General features: G+C 38.6%; 1 protein-coding gene across 2 annotated transcripts in view; it reads left to right on the top strand.

Moving 5' to 3' along the window:
• Nucleotides 1-25,503, top strand: part of ZDHHC21 (zDHHC palmitoyltransferase 21) — a 38,889-nt gene that overhangs the window by 1,547 nt on the left and 11,839 nt on the right. The window contains exons 2-7 of one of the 2 annotated variants that reach the window (XM_086771297.1): nucleotides 1,718-1,814; nucleotides 7,736-7,939; nucleotides 8,911-9,009; nucleotides 11,736-11,847; nucleotides 13,407-13,545; nucleotides 21,116-21,232. In XM_086771297.1, the coding sequence (XP_086627423.1) occupies nucleotides 7,786-7,939; nucleotides 8,911-9,009; nucleotides 11,736-11,847; nucleotides 13,407-13,545; nucleotides 21,116-21,232 (621 nt within the window). In that variant the 5' untranslated portion in view covers nucleotides 1,718-1,814; nucleotides 7,736-7,785. The remainder of the gene's footprint in view (nucleotides 1-1,717; nucleotides 1,815-7,735; nucleotides 7,940-8,910; nucleotides 9,010-11,735; nucleotides 11,848-13,406; nucleotides 13,546-21,115; nucleotides 21,233-25,503) is intronic. The other variant, XM_086771298.1, reaches the window with a different exon arrangement.

The raw sequence follows: 25,503 nt of genomic DNA, 5'->3' as shown, positions 1-25,503 counted from the left end.
TTTCATACTCTGGAAGTGTGTTTTTTAGAGCTTAGTATTTTTCGTTTTGTGTGGCGTCTTAAAATTGTGTTTCATGGTGGATGATACTATTAATTACTCATCTGTGTCATTCTGGACTTGTTTAAGCATTTGTGAAAAAGTTCTGGAAGTCACATTTCACAAATCTTACTTTTCTTACTGAAGCAGAAGTCCGAGGCTAAAGTGAGGCAGAATGTATAGTATCTTGGTCTCTAGTTGTGTATCAATGCAACAGCCATAAAAGTGCGAAAAGCAGGCTATCACCGGACCTGGTTGTCATGCTTCGTAGGAGAAATTGAGTAGTGCTTGTATTGGGTTTATTTATGAGACAGAATTTTCTAAGTATGTTTTGAGACAGTCTTGGTGCGAAATTGTATACATTTTTTTGAAGTTTGCATTTAAATGAGCCTGTTAAAACAATCTTTATTTCATGTTAACATTTCTGGTTAGTGCAAAGCTTTCTCACTTCCGGGAAGTGACTTTCTGCCCACCGGACTCGTTCTGTGATCTCATTCAGTGGACATCACATCAGAAGTCATATTGGAGGTGATTGTAGTGAACAAATACTGAGTCTATGATACCATTACTTCAACTGGGCAAAAGGAAAAGGGTTGGGAAAAAGGACTGTCCAGACATCCCGTAGTGAAAGTGGGTTTTGGAAAGGCAAGAACAATTCTTGATCATGCAGGAAAGGCTCAGTCTTGTTTTGGCAAATCTGAAGCTTTTCACAGGCACAGCTGCTGTTCGCTTTCAAGTGCTTTGTGTTTCAGATGTCTATTTAGAAAAAAAATCTATGAATTATGGTAAGAGGGAAGAAAAACACAAAACCTCCAACATTAGTGTTGTGTATTTTATCCTAAATTATTTCCTGGGAAAATTTTTAGGCATTGCATGTATGAATACTGAGCATATACAGATATAAATCACTTATTTGTTTCTTTTCAACTGATTTGTTGAATAAACCTGCTCATAGAATTTTTCCTCTACGAATTGTAGTTATTGTTATCAGAAATAATGTATCCTGAAGAACAGAATTATTTGAGATCACTCTTCCTTTCTTTTGACATTGTATTTGAAAGAGTAAATATAGATTTTATTAAATGTATGTTTAAAAAGAGAGGGCTATAAATTCACCTTGTCTGTGAGTTAAATTGGAATCTAGTACTTTCTAGCCAGTCATCAGAATGTGCACGTGTAGGTTTTCTTTATTCCCCCCACACCCTGACATATTTCTGTATGGTACATAAACCAAGAGGGAGAGGGGAAGAAGCCCACTCTGCTGAAGGAAGTCAATATATTAACATTGTTTATGCACTATTGCTGACATAATTATAAGGAAAAATAGAAAACTTAATAAACATGTAGGAAGCAGGTGTATCCCAATTTAAAGTAACTGAAATGCACTGACAGTAGTGCAGTTTTATCTAGACCTTTCTTTGGACACTCTCGTCTTTTAAAATCTGTATTAAAATTGTGAAATGGCCTAGAACTGACATTTGAGGAACACTGGTTAGAATCAGCCTGTCGGTTCAGACATGAGAGGCAAAGGATCTGGATATGTCTGTGAATAGTGTGAGAGGAAGCTCTGCTTAGTGAGGTGACATACGAAGAACAGAATAGAAGACAAACTATTACATGCTGCCTTTCAAACCAGTGATGATAATTGTTTGGATATCACACTCTTTTCTGTCTTTTTCAGAGAAGATGCAGAAGATGATGATGAAAAATCTCCCTTTCTTGAGAATGGGGCCTTTTTTTGCATAGTTCCAACTTAATTGAGGAGCTTGCCACCAGAGGTATGGATTTGGGGGAGGCACGTGTGTTTGGTTTTGTTTTGGTGGGTTTTTAGTTATAAAAGTGAGTAATGTAATGCAGGCAAAAGTTAGTCATTGAGTTATAAAAGTTTGGGATTTATTTCCATTATAAGCATTCTTACTGTTTTCTCCAGAGTATCTCTGTCGTAGTTCAGCCCCGATCAGGACCAGACTACGCAGTCTCTCTCCCGCTCCCCCCACCCTCCGAGAGAACGGGGGGAGATGATATAAGAAAAACGGCTCAAGGTTTGAGATAAGGACGGGGAGAAATCCTTAAAGTTACCGTCACGGGCAAAACAGACTCGACTTGGGGAAAACTATTCATTTATTTTCTAAAATTAGCAGGAGAATGAGACAGGGAACAAGATAACCTCCCCCCACCCCTCCCTCTTCCCGGGCTTAACATTATCTCTACTACCTTCCCCTCCCGAGCGGCACGGGGGGGGAAAAGGGAATGGGGGTCGCGGTCAGTTCATCACGCGTTGTTTTACGCCGCTGTGTCATCGTCAGGGGAAGAACTCCTTGCATTCCTCCTCTGCTCCAGCGTGGGGTCCCTCCCACGGGCCACAGTCCTCCGTGAAACTGCTCCGGCGTGGGTCATCTCTTCCACGGGGTGCAGTCCCTCTAGAACAGCTGCTCCAGCGGGCCCTCCACGGGCCGCAGCCTCCTTCAGGCATCCACCTGCTCTGGCGTGGGGTCCTCCACGAGCTGCAGGTGGATCTCTGCCCCTCCGTGGACCTCCATGGGCTGCAGGGGGACAACCCGCTCCACCATGGTCTTCACCACGAGTTGCAGAGGAATCTTGGCCAGGAGCCATATTACTCCTCCCCCTCCTTCTGAACTGACCTTGGCATCTGCAGCCGTTCCTCACAACAGGCTGGCAGACGCCTCTCAGGATCCTTTTTACATCTTATTCACTTCTCATCTCCTCTCCACTTCTTGCAGCCGGGCCGGGCCGAGTTGGGCCCAGTCGGCTGCCCGGCGGGAGGCCAGAGGGTGAGGCCTGCAAGGCCCATGAGGCTCGCGCCTCCCCCTCTCTGCCCCCCGCTCAGCTGCGTCACATCTTCTCTTCTCTCTTTTTCCTGTTTTCCCCTTCTTAAATACGTTATCGCAGAGGTGTTATCACGGGACATTCTGCTACCAATTGGCTCGGCCTTGGCCAGCAGCAGGTCCGCCCTAGGCCCGGCCGAGTCCACTGAACAAAGGGGAGCGACTTCTAGCAGTTTCCTACAGAAGCTACCACCTTAGGCCCCCCCTCACTAACAAAACCAGAACAATCTCTCACTGGTTTTTTGCTCACATTATACTTAACAGGTCACTTGGAAACAAGTATTTCAGTACTTGTATCTTTCTGTTTTGTTTGTTGAGCTATTATTTCCCCTTCTGAGGAAGCACTGTGAAGTCATGGAATCTCTGCTGCTCTCACAATTGGAAAACAGATGGATTCCTCAGTGGTCAGCAGTGCTTGTAGCTGCCTCTGGGTTTTTTTGCCTCTGTGTTTCTGTCAGTCTGCATGATTTCCCCTTCATAAATCCATACTGCGTACTCCCAGTCACCTTCATATCCTTCATGTGTTTGCAAAGAGTTTCCAGGATTATTTGCTCCACCTTCTCAGGGGTCAGGGTGAGGCTCATAGGCCTGTAGTTGCCTGGATACTCCTTCTTGCCCTTGAAAACAGGGTTGACACTTGCTTTCTTGAGTCCTGTGGAACCTCACCCATCAGCTTAAAACTTTCAGGCATCTTTGAGAGTGGCTTCACAATGACAGGGCTAGTTCTCTCACCACTCATGGTGGCGTCTTATCAGGTCCCATGGAAGTGTTATGTCCAGTTTGTTTAAAGGTTTCTTAGTGTGATCGTCCCTCACTCAGAGTAAGTCTTTCTTGCTCCAGACTTTCCCACTGGTCTTGGGGGCCTGGGATTCCAGAAAGCAGGTCTTACCTGTAAAGAGCAAGGTGAAGGTGGCTCTTTGGCATTTTTTGTATCCTTTCACCAGGTACCTTGCCTCATTCAGGACCACGTTTACCCTAGCCTTCCTTACACTGCTCATGTACCTGTATAAGACTGCTTTTGACCTTCAGATCCTTTACCAGATTCAGCTACAGGTGCACTTTGGCTTTCCTAACCCCATCCCAGTACACTCAAGTGGTGTTTCTGTGTTAAGTGTGTGTGTACACTTGATGTGGCCTCACTTCACCTCTGTTTTGTTGATTATAAGATCTCTGTTGTCCACATCATCCTGCGTCCTTTGCTTGCAAAGTTTGACCACCACTTAGAATCATAGAATAGTTAGGGTTGGAAGGGACCTTTAAAGGCCATCTCGTCCAACCCCCCTGCAAGGAGCAGGGACGTCTCCAACGAGATCAGGTTGCTCAAAGCCCCGTCCAACCTGGTCTTCAACGTTTCCAGGGATGGGGCATCCACCACCTCTCTGGGCCACCTGTTCCAGTGTTCTACAACCCTCATTGTAAAAAATTTTTTCTAATATCTAATCTAAATCTACCTCCCCCTCTTTTGAAACCATTACCCCTTGTCCTGTCACAACAGGCTCCACTGAAGAGTCTCTCCCTGTCTTTCTTGTGGGCCCCCTTGAGGTACTGGAAGACCTCTCAGGAGCCTCCTCTTCTCCAGGCTGAACAGCCCCAACTCTCTCAGCCTGTCCTCACAGGAGAGGTGATGCAGCCCTCTGATCATCTTCGTGGCCCTCCTCTGGACCCTCTCCAACTGGTCCATGTCCTTCTTATGTTGGAGGCTCCAGAGTTGGATGCAGTACTCCAGGTGGGGGTCTCACCAAAGCAGAGTAGAGGGGCCGAATCACCTCCCTCGACCTGCTGGCCACGCTTCTCTTGATGCAGCCCAGGATACGGTTGGCCATCTGGGCCGCAAGGGCGCATTGCCGGCTTGTGTTGAGCTTCTTATCCACCATCACTCCCAAGTCCTTCTCCTCAGGGCTGGTCTTGATCCATTCTCCACTTCCTCACTTGATCACCAGCTCCCTCTTCCATCATTGCCAGTCTAAGCCGTCTCGTAGCAGATTGACCAGCCTGTTGGCAAAGGTGCTTTTACCCTCCATAGTGCCAGATCCTGCCTGCCCCCTCCACTGCCTTGTGGAGATCTTGGTGCTCGGAGAAAGTCCTGTGGATTTAAAAGCTGAGTTCCAGATTTTTACATAAGCTGCGCAACCACTTGTTGGCCCTCAGGATCCGTCTACTCCTCCTCAAGTCCTTTCCTTTCACTAGGAGCATGAAGGAGATACCACCTGGTCCCCAGGCCCTGGCCCTCATACTCTAAGCCATGAAGTCGTGCTTTGATACGTCCCTGGTCTCCCCTGGCCATATCTGTGCTGCTTGTATGGAAGAGCAGCTGAGGGTTACAGTCTGAGCGCCAGACTACTACCAGCCTCAGAAATAGCCTAACCGTGGTATCCAAGACCCAAGTCCCTGGCAAGCAGCAGACCTTGCTAGGTGGCAGGCTGGGCTGGCAGAGGTGCCTCTGTCCCTGCAGCAGGGAGTTTCCCACCACTGTGTCTTTCCCCGTCCTGCCCACAGTGCCACAGGATTTGGGCACAGCCAGCTCGGAGGTGTCACTGGACAGAGCTCCCAGCCTTTGCCTGCTGCCAGGGCTCAGAACCTGCTCTGTATCAGAGTTGCAAGTGGAGCAGGAACTGTCTTCCTGGTGCCTGAGCTCCCAGATTTCACCAGACTCAGCATCTCCATGCCCAGCCTGACAAGCTACACAGGCTGTGTCTGCATCTCCTTGGTGCAGTGGGGGTTCCTGAGCTGCAGGGTCTTGGAGGGGATCTTGTCCGTTTCCTTTTCAGCATCTCTGATGTACAGTCTGCTCACCTCCTCCCACAGCTTCTTTGCTTGATGAGACAGATCCTCCATCAGTGTGTGGTTAGAAGGATAGAAGATAGTTTTTAGTTCTAAACCTGCTGGTTACCAAAGCTAACTTACAACATTAAAAACTGGCAGATTCAGGAGTATAATACTACATCGTATGTCTAGAGACTGTACATATGTGTGTAGCATATTAATACCATGTTTACAACGGATTGGTGCATGCATGCTACATATAATAAAATTTAAAAAGAATAGTAAATATAGGCCTAAGTGGTTTTTATGGTTATCATGAACTTAAAAACAGCTTTAAGAGCACAGTAGCTGTATTCAGTATCCGACACGGGTTTATAAAATGTTAGCAAATTTGATGCATTTTTAGGATAAAAATAAGCACTTCATACTCTGCTGTACTTGAATGGGAACACTGTTGCACTAGAAGACAGCAAACAAAGTTTATGATAAATAGTTGTCTGGTTTTGACTGGGGTAGAGTTAATTTTCTTCCCAGTAGCTGCTATTTTGGGATTTAGTATGGGGTTTGGTATGTGAAGAATGTTGATAATACACTGATGTTATTAGTCCACTGCTCGGGATGAGCTGTATTTGGTCATTGGGTCATCAGGTGGTGAGAAATTGTGCATCATTAATTTTGCATATTCTATTATTATTATTATTGCTATTGTTATTGTTATTATTGTTATTTCTTCCTTTACTGTCCTTGTAAACTGTCTTTATCTCAACCCATGAGTTTTCCTCTCTTTCCGATTCACTCTCCCATCCCACCTGGGAGGAGAGGGTGAATGAGCAGTTGTGTGGTACTTCGTTGCCAGCTGGGGTTAAGCCATGACAGTAATGCGTAGGAGAAGTGTGGAGAAATGTCAGATAGATTATTTGGATCTGATTTTCATTAGGGATCTAGAGAAAGAAGAAAACAAGACATTAATGAAATTTGTGAGTAATATTAAGCAGAAAAATTGTGGATATAAGTGAGGGTAGACAAACATGAAACAGGTAGGCAAAACCCCTGGAAACAAAAACGTCTGACTGATAAACAAGGTGAAATTTCAATGCAACAGGTAGAAGCTGAAAGGAATGGAAGGAGATCCATCTGAAATGGACAAGTTCCCTGAAGCCCAGAAATCAGGGAAACTAGTGGGAAGGAGGGTAGCTCAGAGTGTATGTGTTGCAATATTAAGATACTTATGTGAAGGCAGCCTGACAAAAAAAAATAACAGTAGTAATCCTTCCCTTAAAGGTTTTGCTGAATAGTGTTTACAACTTCTAGTGCTGCATTTTTATGAGGATCAGTTTATGAAGCTTTGAATTTCATACTGTAGGACGTGAGGGGGTTTTTTCAGTCTAAAACAAAAACGAACCCAGCACACTAAACTATCAGAATGGAAACCATGGTGCTTTAAGTGTGATTAATAGTGAGAGAATTTACTATTGTGTGATACCTCTTAATGACCTACATGAAAGATGTTAGGGTGGTGTGGTTCTCTTCTGCATTGGTTTGCTGTAAGTGGCACAAATTAGGTCTTTTAAATAGGGATAAATGACAAATTCCTAGGGAAGCTTGTGAAAATTTCAGCGTACAAGCTTTTAAAAAATAATCTTGAAATGTAGCTGGGAGACTACAATAGGTAGGTGGGATGAATCCTTGTATAACATAAATCATTTCGTGTGTTTCTTGTTTGCTTTGCAACCTTTTTGTTTTGATGGGAGACTTGTTTTCTTTAATGTTTATATCCTTTGCTGCTGCCAGCTGGCTGACAGTTGCTTGCTTTACCTATTACTTAATAATTTTTGTAGGTATTTGTTTTACTTGCATCTTGATGATAAATGTTACTTTTAAGTAAGGTATAACTAGGTAATGAAATCATAAAATATTTCTCTTCCTGCTACTTGAACAGTGTATGTGGAATGTCTGTAGTTCCCTGTCATTTAATTCCTTAAAACAATAGCTGACTTTTTTTTTCCCTAATTGAATGTATGTGGAACCCTGTAGGTTGCATGATACTAATTAATTTACTCTTTTTTTTTTTTTTTTAATTATCTCTCTAGGATAATCTTTTCTTCCTGGGTTGTGACAGATTACTACCTGTTTGTGTTCAATGGGACGACGCATTCACTTTGTGGTTGACCCTCAGGGTTGGTGCTGCATGGGCCTGATTATCTTTGTCTGGCTGTACAATACGATCTTCATTCCAAAAGTCATCCTTTTTCCTCACTATGAAGAGGGACATATTTCAGTTGTGGCAATTTTGTGTAAGTCCATTTAACTTAGCCCTTCTTTCTACTAGTAAAAACAGTATCTTTGGGCAATAGTCCCCATATATGAGAAAGGTCAGGAAATAAGGTGAAGGATAAGATAAAGGGTAAGAGTACTAGATGCATCCTACGTTTTTGTATTCTGAGAAGTTGAGATGCTTACTCATTTCAAAGGTGTTAGTAGAACTTTTTTTTTTTTGTGTGGAAACTGGGAAAAAAAGCATTAATATGGCTTTCAGATCCTGTAGCTAGAACCTGTTTACAGAATTTCAGGCCCACAGCTCTTAGTGCGTATCATAATTTGGGGTGGTAGTACTCATGGTTGACAAACGGAGTTTTGTAGGTTTTGTCATATGTCCCTTGATGGGTCAACTAATGAGATTTATGCTAAATAGGTTTTGCTGGGGAAAATGCTTGGGGTATAGAACAATAGAATAGTTTGAGTTGGAAGAGACCTTTAAAGGTCATCTAGTCCAACCCCCCTGCAAAGAGCAGGGATGTCTCCAACCAGATCAGGTTGCTCAGAGCCCTGTCCAACCTGGCCTTGAATGTTACCAGGGATGGGGCATCCACCACCTCTTTGGGCAACCTGTTCCAGTGTTACAGCTGGAACCATCTTTGAATGGCAATTGGAAATGTCCTTTCACATACAGGCTTTAAGGTGTAGAATGACTGCTGCTTTTTTTGATAAGACAGTGGAGGAACTTCTTAAATACAGTAGTAAAGGCATATTGGCATCATGCTGGTGCTATTAAAACAGTATTCACTGCTACCTTTTCCTCCTTGTTTTTAAGACTAGGGAGTACTTAACATTGTAGACTGTATAATACTAAAAATTCATCTGAAATTGGATGAGAAGGCTAAGTAATTTCCAGCTCAGTGCTGTAGCATCTGTATTTTTGATGCAGTGTATAGTAGATATTTTGTACCCCTGAAAAAGACTGACAAATGCTTATTTATTTTTTCAGGTTATTACTTCTGCTCGTTGTTTTGTATAGCTTCATTATTAAGGGCCTCAGTAGCTGATCCAGGAAAGCTACCTGAAAACCCAAAGATACCAATTACAGGTACATTAAGTTGTTTCTATATAATTAAATAAAAGTTATTTTGATGTCCTCAAAATAATTAGGAATCAATTTGATTTTGTGAGATTTTATGGAAACCATGAGCTGTTTCTGCTGAAGCTTATATTGTTAATGAAATTAAAATTGGTATGATGTTGTTTTTAACTTGTAAATTTCTAGAACTTTCCCTTGTGTAGACTCAAAACTTCTTTTTCAAAACTTGTATTCCATCAGAAGTTTAGTTATGTAGGAACTTCTGCTAGGAAATTTTTGCATGGGAAGAATTTTTTTTGCCTTCAGGGCTTTCAAATATACTGCATATACTTCTAACTTGGTAATATTTAATTTAAAATGTTTAGAGGTGATTAGTCATTATAATTCTACAGCTTTTTGAGTAAATTTATGAGATGTTTAAAGTAGTGGTAGAAGATACTGTTATGCTGGATTTTAACTCTGCATTTTTTACACATTTTTTTCAGTGACTTATGTTTGTATGGGCTGTTAACCAAACAAATCTGACACTAATTACATTGTGTTTCTATAGGGTAGCAACTTAGCATGTTGAGAATTCCCCTCTGTCCTTGTGAATTTATCCCACAGTTCCTGTATGTTATCTGATGCTCCAGAAATTGGAGGAAATTTGAAACCTTAATAATTCTCCACAGAGAAAACCAATGTTTTCGTGAACTTTCTGATGCTTATAAGGTGCTTGTCTGATGCATAGAGCTTTTATATAGCAGTTTAGAATGAAGCAGGGCTATTAAACAGCATGAGCTTTGTCACATTAACAGAAAGTACTTTTTCAATGTAGAAAATGTATCAAATGCAGTGAGGGGTGAATATTTCAGTCTTGTCTTGCAACGTGGTGGATGCAAGGACTAACATTTTGCTCTCGCTTCTGTTGTTAGTGAGGATCTAGGGTGATGTGTTTGGAAACATGATCTGTTTAGCCTCAGCACCGGTATTACAATGTGCACAAACTAGGCAGCTTATAGTAGGAAGGGATGTAACTACCCTGGGATTAAAATGTGAAACACTGATCGCAGAAAATCGCATGTCAATGTTCTTTCTGTTCCTGGTAACTGAACCTTTGATCCAGTGAAACAAAAGGTGCTCGGACTTGGGTTCTGCAGTCAGAGTTCTTGCTGCGGGAAGAACAACATGGATTCTGCAACCCAAGCTGAAGAATTAAGACACTCAGTACAATTTCAGACAATTACATTTATGATTGAATATTCACTTAACTGAAAAATACCAGGACCAGTACAAATTCCCTTTGTGCACAAATGTTCTGCTCTCTTTTAAGAGATCCCTTCAGCCTCTTGGAGCATGCTCCATTCTTTTCAGATGGCCGTGTTGCTTTATAGGTGCTTCTGAAGGTCAAACACTTACTCTTTTCTGTGACAATGATATTATGATTTGGTGTGTGCTGTATCAAGGGGTTTGTACTTTCTAAAGTAGCACTTCAGTTCCCTGATATTCTCTAGGTTGACAGGAAGATACAGTTTTGCGTGGTATAAACTGTATTAAAAAATGAGGCTAGGGTGTTTCCGAACTCTGCTGGTAGCTACCCTATTAGAGAGTGACACCTTTGTGACACTGGATTTGTGGGAACAGATTGTGAATCAGTTTCCATCTGGCATTTTTGCTAGTTTAATAATCTCAGATCTTTACTTCTTTACTTCCAGTGTCCAAATGTTATTTTGCAGCAAGAAAGACAAGATTAGAGCTGCCAGCAGGTGGCTCAGAAGTGCTAAAGTTAACTTTATTTTGTTTACATAGAGACAATGGTTTTCCATATAAAATTTCAGAATGCCCTACTGTAAAAACTAAGCTAATTTTTTTTTTTTTTTCCGTTGGGATTTAAGAAATATCTCGGCATCAAATAACTTCTGTTTAGGTAGAAACAACCAGTCTAAGTATTTAAGATTCTCGGTCATGCTCCTATTTTCCTTAAAGACAGAAAATATTTGTTATTTGTGAATGGAAGTATTACAGTGTTGCTGTGATTTGTTTCCCGTGTGAAGATGAACTTTCTGAATGTATCATTTGAATTATCATTTTCAAAGACTTCCTCTAATTTGAGTGTGCAATATGAGATATATAATAGCTAAGCTGAGCAATAGTAGCTCCTGGTAGTTTCAGCTACTCAGTATCTCTGGAGATCAACTTAAAGAATCTCACACTGGGCATCCCAAAATAGCGTATGTTTTTAAATACAAATCTGTCCACAATCTGTTCTTTGGTTCCTTATGTGAAAAATTGCGTGTTGTGGGATGCATGTCTTAAAATGCCTTGAGATGGAAGGTCCTCCTGAAGTGTTCATTGTGTATTTTGTTTTAGTTAGCTAGCTTTGACAGATTCAAGTAGCAGGAGGTTTTGGAATGGTGGGGTGATAGTACAATGGTTCTGTCTAGCAGATATGTTTCTTCACAGTAGTCATGTAAGAAAATAATTGAATTACATGGCAGCTTTTGTGCTGTAATAATTACTCCCTAGAAATATATAGGAGGAGAGAGGATTTTGGAGAAGAAAACTGGCACAGAGTGGCAGTAATATCTTCCAGTTTAATTAAAGTAACAGTGAGGAAAAAGGTTTTTTTATATGCTACTAACCTTCCTCAGATCATAGTAAGAATTTTTTTCTCCTTGAATCACTAGCATATTTTTATAATGAGTGTGCTGTACCGAGTTTGCATCTCTCTAATTTGTCTTTACATTTTCACCTAGAACGAGAATATTGGGAATTATGTAACAAATGCAATATGATGAGACCAAAGCGTTCACACCATTGCAGTCGTTGTGGACATTGCGTGAGGCGGATGGATCACCACTGTCCGTGGTAAGACGGGGACATTTGTTCTGCTGTTGTTTTAGTGAATCATTTCGAAGTTCATGGTCTTGACTATTGCTCCTTTGTCATATTTCTTTCCCAGTAGTGCTTAATCACTTAGACGTTTAGAGCAAGGAAAGAACAGCTTAGAGACTTTCTTAAGTCTACAAGTAAAACTGACAGTAAGAACTGTTGCAGTGTGACATTTAACTGCTTTCAAATTCTTATATGCCATATAGTTTTGGAAAATTCACATATTTTGTTTAAAGAATTGGAATTTTTACTCCTAAAACTGATCTCAAGATGATTAATTTGTAGATTTATTGAATTTGTTGCAATTTAGTTTCCGATGCTGAAAAAAAATATTTTTAGTGGGAAATAAGACAACATTTATTTTTTTTTAACTGAAATAAAGCATTACAGTTTCAACATAGGAGGAGGTACTCTTTATAATAACAAAAATAGAACATGAGGTTTAGACAGTTTTAGGTTTTTAGTTTAATGAGTGACTCTGCCGAGTAGAAAATGTCATTGACCAATACCATGACCCACTTGTCATAGCTTCTCTGATTTTGTAGTGAAATGGCTTATTTTAGTGTTCTCTGACTAATTTCAGTCAAAATGAACTAATCTGGCTAAAATTCTCCATTTAAACTGATTGTTTGCAGCTTAAAATAAAAATAAACATTGCTGTCAGTAGTTCTGAGGTATAATTTCCAGCAAGACAACAATGATGAGCTGCAGAGGACAAAAATGACATCAGGATTCTCCTATGTTGATATAGACATTTCTCGAACTACTCTTTTTGTCAGTCAGTAATGCAGAAGAGGGTGCCAGTGTAGTGCTTTTGTCATTATGGCTGAGCTTGGTACTGATATCTGTGCCAATGCTTGTATGAAATTGCACCCCGACTGCATTTTTTGAATCAATACAACTTCTGTGAAGCAGACTAGAGCTGGATTTCCAAGGTTTTGAATCTTGTACTTAATATTACTAGAATCCTTGTGATTCCTTTACTCCTTTATGTTGATGTATGCAGAAGGACTTTCTGAGATGCCTGTTCTGTCTTCTGTGCCTTAGACTCCTTCCTAAGTCATGCTTATTTGTCATTGGAGTAGCCTGTGATCACATTTATTTCAAACCATTCATTTGCATTTCCACTTTTTGGACTCTACATAGTTCACAATCAGTGAAATGTGTTGAGTAGCAGAAGGTAATATATATTACTTTGAAATTTTGCAGACTTAAAAAAAATAATTTTATAACTTGAATATTACTTAAAATTATAGGACTGTCTTTGCTATATGAAAATATAGAGAAATATATGTCTCCTGTTCTAAGCAGTGATCTCAGTAAGGCACCTACACTTATAAGTGGTAATGTAAGGAAACCACTCTTTATAGTAACTGCCATCTCTAACACAGAGGCCATCACTTTGATGGAGTGGTTAGTCAGTAGTTCTTGTATTTTTTCCATAAATAATAATCAATTCTCTTATTCAGAGTATCATAACTGCAATGTCAAAGTCTTTGTATTTCTGTCTTTGTATATACTTTGTTTCTCTGCAGGATTAATAATTGTGTTGGTGAAGACAATCATTGGCTGTTTTTACAGCTATGTTTCTACACTCAGATCCTTAGTTGCTATACGCTGATACTTGATTTCTGCCATTACTACTACTTTTTGCCTCTGAAAAAAGAAAACTGGGTAAGAATCTGTTTTCTCTACCAAGTGAATAAATAGCTAGTACCGCAAATGTAACTTATTTTGGTATCTAGTTACTAGATTCTAGTTTCTGCTAGCTCATTTTTAGTTGGTGAAGAGAATTTATCTAGATCTGTGAGTGAGCAAACTGATTTATGGTAAGTAACAAAATATCATTTTAAAAGCGTATATTATTTCTATGTGTTAAAAACACATTAGTTTGCTTAGAAATCTAGGAAAGGGGGACAGAACCAGTTAGGTTCCTTTAGAAGTGATTAGTGAATATCAAGAAGCAGCAAGCTAACTGCTTTAGCTGTATTCAAATTCTTACTTTCTTCAAAGTAAATTTAAACTGAGACAAGCCAATAAAATGTGTCTCTTAAAATGGAGTACTCAGATTTTTCACTTTGTCTCCAGTTTCTTGCAGATGGGCTGTTCATATTCACCTACTTTTACAGGCATAGTGAGATTTGACAGAGCTATTTTGATTTGTGTTGTAGCTGCATTCAAGTTAAAAGAGATGAAATTGCAGTCTTTCTGTATTAGTGAAGAAATCTGTCATCTAAGTAAAACTTCTTATGAATACGTTACATTTTGGTTTTTAGAAAGTTAATGTTTTTGAAACGTTGTAATTTATAAACTAAGTTAACCTACTACATTTCTGGACAGAGTAATCTTACACTTTCTGTATTCTGAAGGCTTTCAGTGCCTGGGCTTGCAGGTTTCAAGTGCAAAGGCTTCTCAGTGATGCTCATCTGAATACCAGATTGAGTATTGCAGTGCTTCTGGCAGGAGTGTTATTTTTCCAAAGATAAAAATGTTTTTATAAAATTGGCGATGCTTCTCTAATAGTGTAATTTCTAAGTAGAATAATTCTTTTTTATTGTGAGAGTCCCCTGAATGCTCTAACTTACTTGAAGCAATTACACTAGTTTTAGATAGCAAACCCAAGTTCTGTTTGTGAGCGTTGCTCTTCAAAAGCAAGACGAAGGGGAACCAAATTGTTTGCTTGGAGAAAGTCTGTGTAAGAGAGGAAAAGGGAAATCATGTTTGCTTCAGACAGTTTGCAACCTCTAAAGAGGTAATAATAAATGTTTATTAATGATAACAATTAAAAAAATGAGTATATATGAAGCTTTGTTCTTGGTGGTTTAACTGGGTTAACTTCAGTCTTTTGCAGAGAAACCTACTTTTAATATCTACCCTTTAGAAGGTGTGGCAGATTAGAAGGCAGAATACATATTCAATAGTTAGTTTAATGTAGTTGCCTAAAGACTCTGTCAGGTCCCATGTTTGGCTGCCTGAAGTTACAGAATCATAGAAAGAAGAGAGTACTTTGTTTTATTTAGTTTCATTTCTGTTTAGCTGTGGGTTTTTTGGCTTTATCAGTTTGATATGTGGACACTTCAGATGACACTCTTCCTTTTGAAAAACTGCATCTGTGTTACAGTGTAAAACATTCTGTCCTGCAGTGAGATAAATATACATGGTATAGAAAGGCTTAGTAGACACCACAGGTCAGGTCAGTTCAGACCTTTGTTGAGTCTAGTATTATACTCAATAGTATTTAGTTTTCTCTGGTTTTCAGCTGCAGGATTAGGGGATACATAGTGAAGTATAGAAAATGAAGAATAATTTGTACTGAGTGTCTAGTAAATGTATCTGCTTGGAAGATGACGTCAGAGCCACATTAAGCTAATTTTTTAAACTGTTGCTAAGGATATAATGCTATATAACTTTCTGACACAGAATAATTGTCAGAATTACATAATTTTGACATCAAATGAACAGGACCAGTGAGAAGATTTTCTTACTAGTTTCTTTTTAGGGAAGCATCCTGCAAGATTCTAGGCTTTGTGTACCAGTTAAAGCTGAAGTACTGCAGCATTCCAGAGACTGCAGTATCCTCTGCCTTTCACGGAAGTGCTATTTGTTGAAATTTTGGCTGTAACCAAGTGCTTACGTTTTCTGAATTGACAGGGACTAGTGTTTAGCACAGATTAAAAAAAAAACAGATTTTTTTTTTCTAAACAGCCATCTGGAATTAGCTTACTTCCTGCTCATGAAACATACTTGTGAATTTTTTGGCTGTGTGCCTTCATCTTAATTTTTATTATTTGGATATAAAATAGTACATAACACAGAAGCTGTGGCCTTAAAATTGCTTTTAATGCTGTTGTGAAATAGTCATTTTATCACAGTACTGATTAAGGTATTATCAAAATATGATCAGTGCATGCATGTTAGTATTTCCTTCTGAATGAAAATTTGTGAGTTTTTTTTAAAGGGTTAAGTCAGAACACCCCAAACACTTTTAATTAAGTATACTAAGGTATGGATGATGGCTGCAGAGCTAGTGGGAGAAGCCGTTTCAATAGAGATACAATCTTTCAGCTTCAGGTCTTACAGCAGAAAATTGCTTCATAGTATTCTTGACTCGTGTAACTGATCCACTGTCAGAAAGATGGATTGTGGTTATTGCCTCTGTTTGTCCAGCAGGAGGAGTACAATTACTGCTAGAAATGAAGAAATCGTAATTAAATTCTCTGTGTGAGCTCCTAGCAGAAAAAAAAAGGAATATAGTTCACATAAAAAGCATGTGAATTCCTCTGTTAGCTTTGGTGATTTTCAGAAGCTAAGACTGGAATAGTCTTAATTTTGCATCTTCATTAAAAAACATCAAGGTCAGGAAGTCTGTATATTTTAGGAAGTAGTCAGTCTTATGGCTAATGAGATGAGAAGAGTAAATACCAGTCTTCTCTCAACTGCAAGTTGCTGTCTACATGGCTCTGCGGGCACAGATTCTTGACACAGCTGGTCAAGTAGAAGCAAAAATACATGATTCATATAAAGCTTTTAATCTTTTCAGCAAAAGACATTCTACTGGTACATTCTGTTTGCTAGGAATGTTTCTGGAATGATTGTCATAGCAAAAAACACTGACATATAAAAACCTAAACCCCTTTGCTCTGATTTGGTTTTATTTTGTTCCCAGTTCTGCAATTATCCATTGTATATTATGAAAATATTGTTACCTAACGAATTTGCGAAGTGTTCTGAGCTCTATTGGTAGAGAGGGAAGGAAACATCATGGAGGAAGCATTGTGGCAATATCAGCCTGCTCCATCTGGGACTCAGCTTTCCCAATTCCAAAATAAAAAGTGTTTAAAACATTCGTTAGACTTTGAGAGAAGATTATATACAGTAATGTTTATGTCAACATTATGTATTAATTAATATTAATTAAAATATGGAAGTATGTATAATGCAAAGTCCATTTATATTGTAAAAAGAATCTAAAGGAAACTTTTTCTCGTAGGATCACAGGATGTGAGAGTTTTTTAAAAAATGAAAATACATCAAAATTTTCCTTCTTTATGTTCTGCAAAACCAGCCTAACCCTTCTCTCCTCCTCTACAATTATAAGGACAGTGTATGAACATTGAATTACGTTTAGAAAGTAAATAAATGGTCTGTAGAGAAAATATAGGAATGACTGAGAGGATAACATTTTGTTAAAACTTAATTTATTGATAATGTCATTTTTCTGCAAAGATTGTATTGCCTTTTGTTAAAATCTGTTCTAGTCTGAAATTATTTCAGAATTATCACTTTCGGTTGAACTCTGTGTAGACAATCATTTTTGGAATCTGAGTGCTATTCCCATTTTCACTTTAAGCTAAATCAGTCATGAATCAGACTTTGAACAATTACTCATTGAGTAGACCTGAAATAGTCCTGAATCAAAAAGTGCTTTACGTAAACAGCAATTGTTATAAATATCTCAACAAAAGGGCTTATTAGAATGTAGCTTGTGTTCTGTGAATTAGTTTTCTTTTTTTTTTTTTAACAAGAGCAAATTTTCTCCCTTGTACGTCTCCTTCCTCTTTCTTCCTGCAAAACTTGCAGTCTGTATTTTTTGTTTTGCTTTTCTGAATCTGAATTCTTTCTTTATTCTGTATTCTGTACTGTTTTTATGATAGCCAAGTTGATTGACTTCATCACCAGACTGGGACAGAGATCCTGGCCATTTGCAACTGACAATAGACAAGGAGGTTAACATGGGGTATCCCTTCCCCAAGAGACAGATGAATTATCTTAATATATTTTGTTAGTACATTAATTTTTGTGTATGTCATATTTCAGTAAAGAATCAAGGTTGAATAAATGAATCTTACATTGTAAATGGTGATCTATGAAGGTTGTTTTTCTCTTTGTCTCTTCTGGAACAAATACAATAATCCTGTGTTGATCCTGCTAAAAGCTCTGTCCTCCGTACAAGTCATGCTTATTTTAGAGGAATGCTGTAAACCGCTGAAAGTAATAACCCAATACTGCAAATGGCAGGGATCCGTTAAATGTTTTTGTGCTTTTTTTTTTTTTTGTTAGCAGGGTGAAAACAAAGTTGAATTTGGAAGCAGTGGTCAAGTTATTGATTATCATCTTTAGCTTGTCCCATCATTGTTTTTGACCTCTCTCATGTATGATAGCATAAAGCTATAATAGCTGTTTTCCCAGACAATGGTAGCATTCATCATAGGAATCATCCATAACAGTTGATGCTCACACATGAAGACATGGCATATGTTCTGCCATGGGGTTGAGGAAGTCCTGTATGAATCTGTGATGGAGACTGGCTTTCTGTGGAATGTTTTCGTATTTCTTGTTAAGATAATAATGCCAGATCTCATGGTTTCTAATCCATTCCTCGACACAATCCTACAGACCTATACTTTGTTTCTTATTTTGTGACAAGTTTCTGTTGTACAGATTTCTATCAACTTTTATAAGCAGCTAAGAATCCTTGCAATATAACTGGATGGATAGAAGTAGTGGCTAAAGGGAACTTAAAAAACTTTGGACCAGGCAGGAACCTGGGGAGAGGGGCACATCTGAGCTGTGTAGGAAACGCTAAGTAGAAAGACGACAGCAGCAACCCATGTGAACTGAAGTTTTGACAGAGCAGTCAGGCTGTGATGTTGACAAAAAGATGAGGAGAAAGGGGCTTCCTGAAGGGCAACTCTCACGTCAAAACTGTGAGTTTAACATTTATGCCAAAGCCACAGATGTCAGCCTGGCGCAACATGGAGAAAAGCTGCTATGGAACAAAACTGTCTTGTACCATGAGATAAAGTTCATGCATTGGTAATGTTAGTTTACGTGTGCTTATGCTTTGTGGGTCTGTCTGTGTAGTTCTTTCTCTTAGCACAGGTAGTGTGATTTTGGAGATTGGGAGGGCAGGCTGTCTCAGGACTCACACTGCACTGGGAATGGGAAGTCCTAAATGATGTTTGAACAAGAGGATCTGCTCAAAATACATTGAAAGAGGAGTTGATTAATTGTTGACTAGTCTTGAGTGTTGATTTATTACATTTTTGATTGGTTTTCTTAGCTGGAAAAAGTGTTCTTGTCAGTTCAGCGAAGGAATAATAAAAACAAACTGGGTTGAGCTTTTGTTTAAAGCAGCGACATCCTAAATATAGTAGTATTGTTATTACTTTTAAAAACATTGGATAAAATGTTGATGATGTCGCCTCCTCTCACCAGTAATTCAGCAACCCCCAGTCTTTTGCAGTAGATGTTTTCATATTTTAGGGAGGAAGGAAGGAAGGAAAGAAGGAAAGAAGGAAGGAAGGAAGAAGTAGTATTCTTTGGTCTTCAGTTCAGTGTGAGAAGTCTTTCTTTTTCTGTACCTCTAGTTTTAACACCGATTAGAAAGGCCAGATGCAAAATGCAACCTGCCTTCTTTATGCTATGATTTTCTGTTGTCATGCGTTGGGTGACGTCACTTTTTCATGCTGAAGATGATGCTCAAGAGAAGGAAGTCTTTGAATGTTGCGGAAATGCAAAAAATCTGTGTTACAAACATTTTTTTCTAATGAGGGAGTGTGGTGCTAGATCCAGAATGCGACTTCAGTGTTGCCACTCTTCTCTTACATTTCACTGTTTCCTGTCAAGTTGAATTTGAATACCTTAAAACATTTCTGATATAATAAACCAACATACCTATGAAGATACTAAGATAAAGTACTTTACAGCTAGTAGAACTTGTGTCTTATTTTGCTTTTGTTCATATCTTTAGTAGGCTGGTGGAAAGGGGAATGAAGATTAGTGTGAACGCTTTTATTTTGAGTTGATTTAGCTTTGAACTAACTAATTAAATGAGTAAGAAGAGTTTAAAAAAAAAGGGAAATGAATGCATTTTCTACAGCAGCAAGAAAGGCCAATACTAACAAGAGCTGGCTTACCAGTTCAGAAAAGACTGGTGAGGTTTGGTTTTTGTTTTAGCTAGTTAGCTAGTGATTTCTACTTGTTCATTAAATACTAGATTTCTTCACAGCTTTAGTAGTCAGTATAAACTTTTTTCCTGGTTTTGTGTTTTGAACCTTCATGGAAATAATGTAAATCTAAAATCAGACTTTTTAACTAATTATAATTTGCTGTAACTGTTCTCTGTTTAATTAAAACCCACTACTCCTGAATCCAAGAACTCCTCTTCCTTAAGTCTTACTGGTTGAACGTAAAGAAGGAGAGTTCAAAAGCAGTGGTGTTGTGTTTTGTTTTGTTTTGTTTTCATTCAGTTCACTTTTATGTTGTGGTTGTAATTTAAAGTTTACTTGAAAGGTTTTAATAGTTTCCTGCTGTGATCTGGCTTTTCTAAGTGAAAAACAGATGTGTACATTCAAAAGACAGCCTTGAGAACATAATCGTAACTTATAAATAAGAGAATGGGTGTGTTAACTCGTTATCAAAGGGTAAGATGAGTGTGAACGTGCAGTACATCTCCAGTAACTGCCATGTACAAATGTTTTCCTGTTATAAAAACAAGGTGTTTTATCCTTTGAAAAAGATCTGTAAAACTTTCTTACACCTTTCATATTTTCTGCTGGGTGAGAGCAGGCTTTCCAGAGCTGCTAATACTGTAAATTCATATGCTGCTGAGGCAACTTGGTTGTGCACCCATATCCAAAGTTCTAGTAATCCACTTAAGGCCAAATTTAAAAGTGGAATATGAGTTTATGTTGAATAATAGACACATTAGACTGAGACCAATCCAATACAAATACTTGGATTTTGTAGGTACCATCTTCAAGAGTCAAGCTAGGAATGATGTTATTTTTATTACAAAAGAGGTGATGTAAAAATGAAATTTGCTGTGACTGGGAGCCAAACTATAGGAGTCCTATAAATCAAACTATTTAACTGAATAGTTTTCTTATGTTCTGGAGCTTGTGTATAGCAATCTGGCACAGTTTGAGATGAAAGATTCAGGAGTAACCCATTTGAGCTCGATCTATTCTCAAACCTTGAATACTTGAATGAGGTTTTTTATCACTCTGGCAAAAAACCCCAACTGTTTACATGTTGGGGTTTTTTTACCAATAAAAGATTATTGGTGTATAATTTTTGCACATAAATATATGGATGATTTGCGGTGTAGCTGAAAAATACAATATTTCCTTTTGACTGTAAGTCTTTTGGAACAGCTCTTATGTAGTATTTTCACTCAGTTCAAAGACTTAAATTAATTTGTAAGTGCTAAGTTCTTTCTCTTCTTTCTGTCTTGTTCTAGGATGTTTTTGTATTTAGACATGAACTTGCTCTCCTAAGAATATCTGCCTTCATGGGTCTAATAATATTGGGTGGAATAAGTGGACTCTTTTACACTCAGCTAATGGGTCTTTTCACTGTAAGTATCTAATTTTAGAAGTATATATTAGTTTTATTTTCAATAAAATTAATAAAAGCAGAGAAGCAGATGGCATTTAAGGGAAGAATAGAGAAGTGCTTGCACTATGAGGCTGCTATGTATGCTCTGTCAAGACTCTTGTCTCCAAGGAGGTCTTAAGAAGCCTTCTAACAAACAAGTGTCTAATAATTCACCTGTCAAGGCACTTTCCTGGTTGTGTTAGTAAAATAAACTCATACTTTGTCTTAGAATTGTGCAGTACCCAAGGTAATAATTTATGGGTTTTGATTTTTGTTATTGTTTTAAACTCTTAGTTGCCTTCATCTCAATTATACTTTGTGATAATGAGGTTCACTGATAAATCATACGTTCTGAGAACACAGACTTTTTATTAAGTATTTTAATAAATATGCTTACTTTCATATCTCTTCTGTTACTAAACTTTGGAATAGAATCATGTACAATTTACAGTCCAAATGCTTATTCTGTATTTGAAGGTACAGAAAAAAGTCCTTTTTTTAGATTGCATTAATTGGATCTGTGCATGTCTGAAAGAGTGTATGATCTGGCCTACCAAAAAAAAAAAAAAAAAAAAAAAACCAACAAAAACCCCACCAAACAACAAAACTCAAACGTTTTCGTTAAAGACAATAACAAGATTATAACATCTTTCTCACTACAACTGATTAAAATGTGCCTGAGATTTCATTTTGGGATTATAAGGGTTTGCACAGTGTTAACCTTTGTAGGTGCATATTAGAAAACCTCCTAACTGTATTATGTTAATTCCTTTGTATGGAATAAAGGATAAAACTTACAGTACAGTTTTTCTTTCTGTTAGATGAAACAGTAAAAGTGCTTATTGTTTTTATTGTATTACCTTTACATATGTTTACTGCGTTCTGCTCTTTGTGTGACTGCAGCTATACTGTGTATTATTTTTGCTCTCCTCCAGCTGCCCTATCAGACTGCTTTCTGGACTGTCAGCCTTCAGGTCTACAGACTTACCTTTGTGCCCCTTTACTGAGTGCCTAATTTCTGCCCCAGGGTCTTGCTGATAGGTTCTCACCTCCTTGTTTAAATGCTGGCACACAACCTTTGTGTCTGCATGCTCTAGAGCTGGGATTTTTTTCTAATCTGATACTACGCCTTGCTGGGTATCTAGACAAAGTGTTGCAGACATCTGAATTCCGCTCACCCTCACTCACAGCAGTGAGAGAGACAGAAACTCAGAGAGCCTTAGAGTTCAGATGCTGAAATATGGATGTCTTTTTAGTCTCTGTTAAATGGATAAATGAGAAAGAACAAAAAGCCATGTGATCAGTACTACACTAAAACACAGAAATTATACAGAAGAAAACAAGGAACAAAACCTACCGTTCTGTTCTGTGTGCTGCCAGAAGCTGAGCTAGATATTCACAGTGGCCATCAGCATCCATTTAGGTACTATTAGTATACATGAAATAAAAACTCTCAGACTGAACTGGATTCTCTCAGATACACCTGAAATGGGACATTTCTTTGCTAACACACAATACCAACTGTGCTGCCTCTGCAACACAGTTGCCAGTCTGTTCTTTCACTATTCTGAGCTTTAATGCTGTCAGGCTGCTACTGCCACTACAAGCTCTTACAAAAGTGTTGTAAAGCCCCTTTATTCTATGTCAGTTGCGTAATATACTGTGAAGCACATCCTATTGCATTTACTGAGTGACTAGGACCCGGGAACAGGTGTGAACTAATAGCATTTTCAAGTCCAACCTCTTTTTGTGTGCTCAGATCATAATTCTGTGGATCACTGAGCTGCAGGGTGTCTGGGTACTCTTCTTTGTCATCTTTGACAAACTTTGTGAAACAAACACACCACAGTAACTGTGGATATGGATGGACTGTGAGAGGCAGGTGCTGGAAGGTACAGATCTTCTATGTTAGGGCCTCTCACTGCACCTACCTGTAGCAGAGAGGCTATTGTGCTTGCCTCATATGGACAAGGTTTTAAGTTTGGGATTGCTGGGGAAGTAGAAATCCACTCCTGGGTTCTCCAAACTCTAATTCATTCACACCACATGGATACTGTGCATTTAGTCATTGAAGAACATGGGTCATCTAGTCCATCCCCCGCTCAAAGCATTTCCATACCAGCAGCACAGTCATTGTCTTCCTTCTCATTCCTTTCTTCATGAGTATAGAATTGGCAAGAATAAACCGTACAGTCATTTTGAGGAAATCTGCTTGGGAGCAACTAGTCCTACATGAAGTGAACAAAGACAAATCTGTTTGGTGTGGTTATGCTTAGTCTGCAAGTTGTGTCAGAAAATCTTTCTGTACAAATGTTTTTTCATTGTCAGCATTGCAGTGTGGGGATTTGCTTCCTCCATAAGCAACTACCAACAGCTTTGGCAAAAGATGTTTTGGAAAAGCCAGAGGAGAGGGCAGCAGATGAGTGAGTAGTTTCTCTGCAGGCTCCCCAAAGACACGCTTCTGATGCGCAGAATTGGGAAACAAAGGAGCTGGGTATACCCACTCACAGTGCTGAGTGCACAGCGTGGAAGGTCTTCAAGTCCAGTAAAAACAATGAACCATGATCGCTAAGAGACAGTGCTGTTCCTGCTGTGTACTGTGCTTGTGTTACTGTTCAGCATCTAACCTTCCTGTATGAACTAAGCAAATTGTTTCTGGAATGAGCTCAATTTAAAATAATGAATTAATGATGAAATTAAGCTTATCTTAGTATAAGGTACAGATCAATATTTATTTAACAAAGAACACAATAATTGAAGTGCAGTAGTGCAGACTTGAGACATTTAAAAGAAATTTAAACACTTAAAGGCATAGATACACACAATTAAAGCAGTCATGTTACATTAGTTGCTCTGTAGCTGTTCTTGAGAGCATTAATTTCAGTGACTGCTGGAGCTGCCCAGAGATGTGTGCAAGAGACGTGGGCAGGAGCATGGGCGTTTTGCAAAAGGTGAAGCAGAGCAGCTCTAACTTGTGCTTTTACAGGAAAACAAATAATAAACATTTTTCTACTTCATGCTCCATGCCTGTGTTTGCAGTTTGACATCACACCAAGACTAGTTCTACAGCTCCTGGATAAAAGTTATTTTTAAATAATAGAGACAATCAACATTACAGCTCTGTGATCTAAACTCTGACTGATGTTTACTGTTGGTAAACGAGTCCAGCAAGTTTAGGTTTGTTGGGTTATAGCATTATTATTTACCTATATTTCAAGTGCTGCTAAAATTGTATTTTTGAAAGAAAAGTAAACTCAAGATTTGTCAAACTTTTATCCTTTTTTAGCAAAACTTCCTGATTCTTCATAAACTAAACTTGCTTGATCATCATTATATAATTTTCCAGAAACCAAGCCAATAGTTTCTATTTCATCTAAGTAATATAAAGCTAAGGCTAACTTTTTTCCAGGAATGCTGGATGTGCAGATTAAAAAAAAAAGTTCCCCCAGTCCCCTGTCTTTCAGTATCTTCTGCGTACACAGAGCATCCTCTGCTTACTGTCCAGTCTCACAGAAGCAACTTGGGATAATGTTTGTCATCCTTTAGCATCATCAGTAATAAGGAACTAGGACCTGAAATGACAATTTTGTGCTTCATTATTTATGGTTGGTTTCCAAAATCTGATGGATCTGCTCAAATGTAAATGATTGGAATGTAGCATGCATTAGGAAGCGTGATATGTACCCTAAGTCAGAGCACTCATGCTGATTCTTCGTATTTACAGAAATTAATCCTTTTGCCACTACAGCAAGATAGATAAAGTTGAATGTATGGAATTAATTTGCAATGAGTGACCTTTGTATACAGCATTTTTTGTAAGCAGAGTTGCTCTTTATGGGAATTGAGCCAAGTGGTAGTTTGACAAGGCATAAGAACAAGCAGAGGTTTTTCGTAGAATCTTAAGGGGAAATACTGACATTTTCTCCTCTTTGATAAATTTTTTTCAGAAGTAAAAAAATGTGGTCCAACTGAACATGTAAAGGAAAGGATATATCTGATATACTGCAGCCTGTCTTCCTGGAACAGGGCAGTAACTAGAACAGGAAAGCAAAGCAGCACATTATGAAGTGTGACTGAAATACTCTGCTGTGTGTGCTGGCACTTTCCAGAATTCAGTGTTGTGCAGTTGACTGATTGTGGCATAACTATCATTGGTTCTAATAGTAGATCTATTATGTTGAAGTTCTTTCTTAAAAAAAAAAAAAAAAGCATGTTATCTGCTGTTGTTTCCTGTGTGTTCAACAGATACTA

Source organism: Chlamydotis macqueenii, chromosome Z, assembly GCF_036417535.1.
Source record: "Chlamydotis macqueenii isolate bChlMac1 chromosome Z, bChlMac1.mat, whole genome shotgun sequence".
Lineage (NCBI taxonomy): Eukaryota > Metazoa > Chordata > Aves > Otidiformes > Otididae > Chlamydotis > Chlamydotis macqueenii.
This window is presented reverse-complemented; position numbering and strand designations above follow the sequence as displayed.